Genomic DNA, 10,151 nt, shown 5'->3' on the forward strand with positions numbered 1-10,151 from the left:
CATTACATTCATTTTGCACATATTGTAAAAAAAAACAAAAAACAAAAAAAAGCTGTGTGTTTGTGTGTATGGTTATAGTTTTTAATTTATTTAATTACTTCTTTTAGTGTTCCATTTATACACTTTGTTGTGTTGATTTTATTGCCAATTTCAATGTTTTATTCTATTCTAATTTAAAATATTTTAGTATTTGCTCATACATTTTCTGTGTGTGTAGCGAGGAGTATGCTACAGCTGCATTTCATTGTACCATCCTATGTTGTATAATGACAATAAAACTGAACCTTGAAATGGTTTTTAGTTTGGGAATCAAACCCCCAACCCTGTCAGTGGTGATGCCTTGTTCTTCAGTGAGCTTAGCAAGTGTGTAAAGCAAAACTATATCAACTCAAGTTATTGGAGTGTTATTGACATATTTTCATAACAAGTTTTACAAATCACAGTCATCTTTTAACTGCTAAAAGATCCAGACAGTTCAAGTGCACTCTCTACACAGTGTAGTAGATATAAAGGTTTTTGATGCCCTGGCCTCAATTGACCCAAAACACTATTAGAGTAGACCTTGTGAATACAAGACTCTTACTACTGGCTGCACCTATTATAGCTTATCCCTTAACACATATTTTAATCTAACTCTTGTATCCGGGAATAGTCCATACATAAAACAAAGAGATGCTGATGTGAATAGTTACTAGTTTCCTTTGTCTCCTATGATAGTGAACTCAGTAACTTTGGGTTTTAGACTGTTAGTCAGATGAAACAAGACATCACTATGCGCTCGGGGAACTTATAATAGACATTTTTTTGCTATTTTCTGTTATCCTATAGACAAAACAATATTTTTCTATTTCTGAGAGAGCCTGCCACTGTGTGTATGTGTACTGACTGGGCTCCATGCTACTCTTATAGGTGCATTATGTAATATTCTTGTGTACTTCTATGGAAGGACTACATTGAATGAGTAGCCTAACAACATGAAAATACGCTCTTTATTTAATGTGTATTTTTCTTTTTCTTCTGAGGAGATGCTCTGTTTACATGTAAACTAGGGAGGTGAGACATCTAGTGAAAACATCAAATTTTGTTTCAGTGAATATTAATTTTATTCAATTATTACTTTCATTTTGCTTTTATTGTAACTGTTGATTTCAAATACACATGTGTAACTACTGTAAGGTGATACATTTTTTTAGTGTGCACGCATTTTATTTATAGCAGTATTTTGTTATGTTTATTTTAATGAAAAAAAATGTTGGAAAGCTTTTGTGCTGGGGACTGAGAGAGAGCCTGCCACTGTGTGTCTGTGTACTAACTATGTTCCATGCTACTTTTATAGAATAAATGTGCAGACCCTGATTCCTGGTGTTGCTGGTGTTCTTCACCCTGTGAACAACCACCATGGTACAGCTGCTACATACATACAGAGGAAATAAACCAGCGAGATGAAAAACATGAGTGAGCTTCTTCCTGATATTTATAAGTGGTATTGATATAACTGATGCCATAAATTTACAGTTACAGGCACATCCAGTACCTAGGTTGTCCCATGATGTTTACTACACTGCTGAGTGTTTTTGATGGATCACGCCGAGTCGTCACCGTCAGTCAGGATGATAACCAAACCCCTCCGTCCCCGTTGTGAAGAAGGCTCACTCTGCTTTTCCAGCCCGCATTGAACAGCTCTCCACTCTCCTGTCATTCCTCTCCTCTGGCTGCCTTCCTGGTCCGGTAATTGTTATTGTGCCTGTGCGGGGGTAAATAGGCAAGAGGGCCGTGTGTCGTAAACTGCAGCAAAAACCCCAGCTGAGACGCATATTCCAAATGCAATGTATATATGTCCAAAGAATGCTCCCAAAACCAGAATAATACCAGCATATCCCACCTGTCTTAATCAAAAATGATGAAATTCGGAATAAGGCCTAATTCGGAATATCCAAACGGAATATGCTGTTTACATGACCCGCATCAAATTCAGAATATTGTCATATTTGGAATAACAGTAGAATATTAGTATGCATGTAAACGTACCCATTGAGATAAAAGAATATGTAGACAGAGGAAGAAGGAAATAAAAGCAGGTAAAAACAGATTTACCTGCTTTTACCTGTTTTTTACCAAATTTATTTTCAGAGAGCGCTGTAATTAAAACCTAACTGAACTGAAGGCACAGTTGTACTGCGCTGCAGGAAGCGATCAACAGATTTTTCTTCTGCAATTATGGTAATAACACAACTGATTATTTACATTTTTTACATATTTATGGAGTAATGTCGTGGCAATATAGAACAAAGTGAAGAAGGGAGAAGGTGATAACATAGTTGATGTTACAAATTAATACAACTAGGTACTGTATAATCTTGAAAATTTAATGATTAAGACTGCCAAAGTCCTACACAATGATGTGTCCATGGAGAAACACTAATATGAATTTTATGAGGTCTATTGTCGAGTCTAGCTATTGGTGGGAAATAAACCTTTCCAGCCTAAGTACCTGTATCCTAGCAATGATCTCCCTCTTACAGTACAAACCCTGAACACAAATAACATCATCTACATTACACAGAAAAATGTGCTCAACCAAAACTGAACAAACTACTGTTGGGTTTACATAAACTAAACATTTCACAGGCTCTATAATACCTGTATCCTAGCAATGATCTCCCTCTTACAGTACACACCCTGAACAGAAATAACATCATCTACATTACACAGAAAAATGCGCTTAACCAAAACTGAACAAACTACTGTTGGGTTTACATAAACTAAACATTTCACAGGCTCTATAATACCTGTATCCTAGCAATGATCTCCCTCTTACAGTACACACCCTGAACAGAAATAACATCATCTACATTACACAGAAAAATGCGCTTAACCAAAACTGAACAAACTACTGTTGGGTTTACATAAACTAAACATTTCACAGGCTCTATAATACCTGTATCCTAGCAATTATCTCCCTCTTACAGTACACACCCTGAACACAAATAACATCATCTACATTACACAGAAAAATGCAGTTAACCAAAACTGAACAAACTACTGTGGTGGTTGCACATAAACTAAACATTTCATGGGACTTATTGTTGTCAAAATGGTCATTAATGCTATCCGTTAAGAAATAAACTGTGAATTAAACATTCCAATCACTAACGCTAATTGCTAGCATGAATCACTAATACTTCCAGCACACACTTCTCAGCCCAACATGTACATTCAAATTCACATTTTATGTGAGTCAAAACACATTGATAATCTTTCCTGCTTCAGTGTCCAGACCGTAGTCGGACACACAGGGGACACTTTGTGTTCTGCTATAGAGCCAAGGTTGTTGCTAACTTTGGGGCTAACCCCCTTCACTTTAATCAGCAGATGGCAAACAAGACAAAGGAACTTGACTTGGCTCTTGAGCAGTTGTAGCATTTATTTACTGACAAATATTCTAAACTGTACACACACTGCACTGCTATGTTCCCAGCTATACTACTAATTTCATACTCTCTGCTCCGGTTGCCAGCCTCACCTTCACACACAGGCCCTTTCTCTTGATCACACACTCGCTACGCACACAATCTACGCACTGAGCCGAGCTACAATGTATGACACAATATCCACAACAGTTTACTGTATTTTGTCACCATAACAGTCCCATTATACTTACCTGTGCAAAACATATTTAAAACAGTCGTCAGTGTGTTAGTTATATCATCGTGGCGTTAGCTCAGCTTGCAGTCACTGTGAACGGAGTCCTGAATCCTGGCAGCCAGCATGTGCTTTTGATTTCGAGACCTGCTTTTTTCTGACTCATGGTCTTAAATCCACAGACCAGAGGTCAGCTCTCATGGGCTCAGTCCAACCAATACTGTAGTAGCTGGAAATGGCAAACTGGCCCTATATCAGCTGATCAGCTGTCATCACTGATTGACCAGCATTTGTCCCGCCTTATTGTATTAATGAACTTGACCAATGACCTGTCAGGTCTGGGGAGGCCACAGTGGTGGCCAATGAGATTTCAGGGGTCGCTGTGGCTACCCCTACTTCCACTACGACCAGCTGCTGTCAGTATTAGCAATCTGGTGTTTGGTTTGTAAATGTTCACATTTCATTTTTTTCTGAGTGACTTCTTGTTCATGTTGGCAGTTTAAAGGTTCAACTTTCATTCTGGATTTTGGAAATATTTTAAGGTTTTATTTATTATAATAAGAAGATCTCATTGGATTTGTAGACAACAGGAAAAATATGGAAAATCACTGATTTGCCCTTTAAAAGGCTGAAAATTAAGCAGTGGGCAGCAGTGTTTGCTATCAATAAGAATAACAATCAGCTGCATGTGGACGGAAGAGTTCTAGAGAAGTCCTGTTCATATTTGCTTAGTTCAGTTTGACTGCCCTCTTAACACGGATGAGATCAAAACTAAACAGTCAATGCAATCAAACATGCAAGTAATTCTCAAGAAATTCCACAACACAAACAAGGAAAAGACAAATGATGCTGTTATCAGAATTTTGTAATGAGGAGGAGTTTGGGAAGTCAGGCTATAAAAACCCTCCATTCAGATTTTCTGTAGCAGGGTCCTCACAGCGGCACAGTATGTATACAGCTTCATTCTACTTTTATATCTTTATGTATTATTTCTGTACATAACAAACTACTGATAGTGGTCAAACGCTGCATTTAACTCAGAATTACAAGATGCATGAACATATGTGCAATGACGCTCTCATTTTCTGCAGGTTTACTTGGACAAAATGAAATTTTCAGGCGTTCTTTTTCTCGTTGCCATCTCCACGATGTTGGCAGGTATTTGTCTACTTTTCTTTTGTGTCTTAATGTGCATATCTGTACATACATGGAAAATATAAATGTAATGGTTTGTTTGCGAATTTAAAAGTCAATGAACTGAATGACTGAAACTAAACGATAATTTGATTTACAGAAAATTAATCAGCAACTATTTTAATAGTTGATTAATCATTTAAGTCATTTTTCAAGCAAAAATGATCTGGTTGCAGCTTCTGAAATGTTAATAGTTACTAGTTTCCTTTGTCTCTTATGATGGTGAACTAAGTAGCATTGGATTTTGGACTTTTAGTTGGATGGAACAGGACATCACTACGCACTCTGAGAACTTATAATAGACTTTTTTTTCTATTTTCTGTCATCCTATAGACAAAACAATAAGTTAATTTCCAAAACAAATTAAACATGAAAAATGAATTTTAGTTGCATGCCTAAAACTGAATTTAGGTGCATTTAAATGCCACTACGTCCCTGAAAATGACTTTGTAATTTGTTAGTTAAATTAAAGTGTAAAATGCATAACAAGTCTTCATGCTCCTTGTAATTATACAATATGGCATGAACATATGAAACACACTGAGATAAAAGAATATGTAGACAGAGGAAGGAGGAAATAAAAGCAGGTAAATCTGTGGATACATAACATGTATGTCTGCAGGGAGCGAGCAACAGATTTCCCTTCAGCAATTATGGTAATAACGCAACTGATTATTGTATTTTCTAAAAATATTTATGGAGTAATGTCCTGGCAATATAGAACAAAGTGAAGAAGGGAGAAGGTAATAACATAATTGATATTACAAATTAATAGCACTAAGTACTGTATAATTATGAAAATTTTATGATTTAAATTGCAAAAGTACTATACAATGATGTGTCCAAGGAAAAACTCAAAGATGAATTTCATGAGCTCTATTGTAGAGTTTAGATATTGGGTCAATATGTTCTGAGGTGGTAAGAGACCAAATTGGGAGACAGTTGGACATTTTTGTAATTATAACGGCATGAAGATACGTATTAGAAACAAAGTGTAAGATATGGCCTGATCTGACTGTATAGATATATTTTCTTATTCAACTCATTTATTAGTCCCTGAATTTGCTCTTCAAATGTGTGGTGGGTGTTGAGATAAACACCAAGGTATTTAAAATTCTTAGTAAGGCTCTGGTTGGCCAGAACTATGGGACGAGACATAGACAAGGGAAATACATACATCAATCTTCTTTTTTTTTACATTTACAGTTCAGTTCAGTTGTCAGTGTTTGGATTGGAAAACTAAATATAATCAATTGGTTTTCACAGAAGCCTTTACTACTTTTGAATTACAACTGACTTAAGTTGGTCGGCTGTAGCCATTTTATTGTTTTTTAATTTATCGACCTCCTGGTCCAGCAGGTCAGTTTTTATCTGAGTTTACTGACTTTCTGACTTGTATTATTAAGCTGGACAAAGTGTATTAGTTGGTGATTTAATGTGCACATCAATGATTCCACTAATTGTGTAGCCACTGAATTCCTTAATATTATTGAATCTTTTAATTTCAAGCAACATATTTCCAGTGCCACTCACATGGGTGGGGACCTCGCACTCTGGCCTGTCAGGATCAGATCATTTCACTTTTTAAAAATGAGGGATAGTTCTTACAAGTGTGGTGTGCGTTTATTTTGAAAGTTTGATTGACATGTGTACTGTCAGGTGTGTAGAGACCATAAGTAACTGCAGCTGGACACAGAAAAATACTCATATATTTGAATGGAGAGTGTGAGTGAACCCACACCTTTTTGAACATTTACTGCTTCCACATAGTTTTAGATACAGACTACATTTGAACTTTCAATGAGTCATGAGACTTTTACCTACAAATCTTGAATTTACATGTTTTTTCTATCTTTTATTATTTTTGAGATATTAGAGTGTGAGTTTGAAAGTCTTTTCTTGCTCCTCCTGTGATTTTATAATGAGTGTGTATTGCGGAATGTTTCACAGCACTGAGGGAGTGACATCACCAGGAGCAGTTGGAGAGGAGGATTTTAGAGTACACTTCTTGTGAAATCTCCTCATAAATCCCATGACTTTGGCCAAATCTTACATTAAAAATCAATTTATAGTTGGAAATTTCATGGGGAATCCATTGATACAGGTTTGAAAGTTTTCAGACTTATAGTTTAGATGTCAGAAGCCTCTGTTTGACACAAAGTTCATGCCCATAGATTGCCTCTCCATTGTTTTACATTGTAAGGGTGATGTGGCACTGCAACTTTCAGGGCTTGTAAAATCCAAACCGTTCGAGTTATTACAAAGTTTTAACAACTATTTTCAGCACAGTGTCATAAGTCACCTATTAAACTTTGAAGCCGATACGATTAACGCCCTAGGAGGACATAATGTTTGTTCGGGGGCCAAAGTTGGGGCAAAGTCTTATTTTGAAAGGCTAATTGCAGACTTCCTGTTGGATTTAGGTCAGGGGTGTCAGCATATGATTTGTAGGTATACGACACGAATAACTGAGTTTTGGTTTGATCTCTCCACGACATTCCTACGGGCCGTGCCGGCCATTTTAATTGCATAGGTGGTGCTAGAGAGTGCATTTTGGAACTTAAGGGGTTATATTTTACATTTTATCAAATGTTTCACCAGACCTGCTGTGTGTGCCAAATTTGGTGAGTTTTTGAGCATATTTAGGAGGTCAATTTTAGTGTTTAAGAGGCATAATAATAAAGAAAGAAAGAAAGAAAGAAAGAAAGAAACAAACAAACAAATACACAAAAAACAATAGGGTCCTCGCCCTAAGTTGCCTTTCGGCCCCTAATAAATTTCTGTCTTTCATATTTAAAAGCGTTTTCCAATTAGATTTTTTTCATTGTTGTTGAAAGCTCATTGGAACTCTGTTCTTTGTACATTTTCCTAATAAAATCTCTGTTTTTTGTCTTACAGTGAGTGATGCCATTAAGACCGTGGTATTCCCCACAAAGACATGTACCGATTATGTTGAGTTGAACCCTCTGAAATCTCTGAACTTGGCAGCATTCACTCTGTGCATGCGTGTCGCCACAGAGCTCAGTGGGTACCGTGAGGTCATTCTCTTTGCATATCGGACAACAAACGCTGATGAGCTGAATGTGTGGCGTGAACTGGACGGCAGGTAGACACTTTGTGCTCCACACTTAAGATTAAAGCTCTGACTGAATTCCAAATATCTGACACATTGACACATCACTTTAAAGGCCAACAAAACAGAATATTTTGGCTTTAAGATACTAAAGATCCAAGATGAGGCAATATTTTGTCATTATATTCTCCTAAATTTCACCACTTTTATTAAACTGATGAAATCTGTAAGAAATATGTGTTAAATCCCTCCAGGATTTCAGTATTTTTGTGATTATAGCAGCCAAAAATGCTCAATTTTGCAGTGTTTTTTCTCAAAATTCTGATACAGTTTGCACTGTTTTATGTGTCTTTTTGTGTTAAAATTGCAGAAATTTGGAAAAATTGCAAGAAAGGAAAGTAACTTGATTTTATTTTTTACCAATGAGGAGTCATATGTAATCACTTCCTTAGATGAGAAGCATACTGCATATCACAGAAACAACTTTATTTCAGTGCTGATTTTTAAATTTAATTTCTGAACATGAGATCCTGAATAAAATACTGTACCTGACTTTCATTTATAAGCCTTTATTAAATTAACTTTCACCTCAACATTAGCAACAAATAAGATCAGTCAATAATGCCATTGAAATAAATCCATTAACATAAAAATATAGTTTAATTTAAAGGGCCCATTTCTATGTTTTAGTTAGATTAGGTCCATCTTTCCTGTCTGAACAACCTGTCAACTTTTTTTCTTCTGACCAATTGAATGCAAAACTCTTTGGGAACATTTGGGAATTGTTTTGCTTGGTCTATGACATCAGTTTTGTTGGCAGGTGAGATTTGTCCATCTTCCACCAGAACTTGCAAGTTACCACCACACCAAATGCGACAAATCCTCCAAATCACAAGTGGTCTGTTCATTTGGAAATTTCATGCAGAAAAGTTGCAGTAATTTAGTAAAATTGCAAGATTTCTTGAATTTGTGTTAATTATTATGATCACAAAAGCACAATTTCCTTGGGGGACTGACTCACATGTACCAAGCTCTTTTTTTTGCTGACATATTTTAATTTTGTAATGTTAGACCGCTGACAAATGAAATGTATATGTGTGTGTGTTTAGATTGGCCCTGTACCTGAGAACATCGGCAGGTTCAGAAGCTGTTCACTTCCAAGTCCCTCAGCTTGGTGCGCTTGAGACCCACCTTTGTGTCACCTGGGATTCCAGTTCAGGTGCTACTGCCCTCTTCCTGGACGGGAGGAAAAGCCTGACTAAAATCTACAAGAAGGGTCACAGAGTGCAGTCTGGAGGCAGGGTTATCCTCGGACAAGATCTGGACAGTTATAGGGGTTCTTTTGATGCCAAACAGAGTTTTGTCGGGGAGATCAGTGATGTTAATATGTGGGACTCTGTCCTCCCAGACAGCACCATCCAACGCATGTCCTCTGGGAAGAGAGTACCAAGAGGAAACGTTTTTGACTGGGAAGCTACACGGCTTGAAATTCATGGGGGGGCAAAGGTCCTTAATCGTGAACTGTAGCTATAATGGTCACATATGACATGCTGGAATAATATAGGCAGCGTCATAATGTAAAGTAAGGCCATATAAAGCTCTGGAAGTCAATGTAGACACATTAAACCTGCATGAAATATAATCAGAAGATGATTTGTTGATCAAAATGAAAGTCTGTGCACTCGTGTCAGTGTCATTAATGATCATTTCTTACCACAAATATGGGGTCTCTCTGTAATTCTTTTTCAATCAAATAAAAACCTATGCATTCAATGGCTGTTATGGTGGAATATATTTCATGATAATGTCAAACTAAGACTGCATCAGTACTCACTTAACATATACAAAACCAGAGTAGTTATTCCATGTTTGCATGTATTGCATACACCAAATCATTTTTGGCTCAGATTTTTCTAATTGATGATATGACATTAAAGGACAGGTTCACAATCTTTCAAGGCTGTCTTAAAACAACAGTCAAATGCCCAAATGAACATTGAAAGAGGTTTTTCTTGAAAGTTGCTCCGTTTGCTCATCTGAGTCACTGGGGAAGAAGTCCTTCTGTCCTCTGACTGGGATCTTGTGACTCCTGATGGAATAAAAGAACAACAAACAAAAAAAGACATCAGCACTTAGCTCCAGGCATGTGATATTTGGTGTTTTTATCACCAGACAAAGGCAAAGCATGTAAATATTGACTGAAGGGTCTGGACAATATATATGTAAAACATAATTTGAATTG

General features: G+C 36.7%; 1 protein-coding gene across 1 annotated transcript; it reads left to right on the plus strand.

Moving 5' to 3' along the window:
• Positions 1-4,560: 4,560 nt before the first annotated feature.
• LOC122966772 (pentraxin fusion protein-like) lies at positions 4,561-9,678 on the plus strand. The gene is made up of 4 exons (XM_044331099.1): positions 4,561-4,588; positions 4,734-4,800; positions 7,735-7,942; positions 9,019-9,678. The coding sequence occupies exons 2-4, from the start codon at positions 4,749-4,751 to the stop codon at positions 9,434-9,436; spliced, it is 678 nt and encodes a 225-aa protein (XP_044187034.1). The 5' UTR covers positions 4,561-4,588; positions 4,734-4,748; the 3' UTR covers positions 9,437-9,678.
• The last annotated feature ends 473 nt before the right edge of the window (positions 9,679-10,151 follow it).

This window comes from Thunnus albacares, chromosome 17 (assembly GCF_914725855.1).
Source record: "Thunnus albacares chromosome 17, fThuAlb1.1, whole genome shotgun sequence".
Lineage (NCBI taxonomy): Eukaryota > Metazoa > Chordata > Actinopteri > Scombriformes > Scombridae > Thunnus > Thunnus albacares.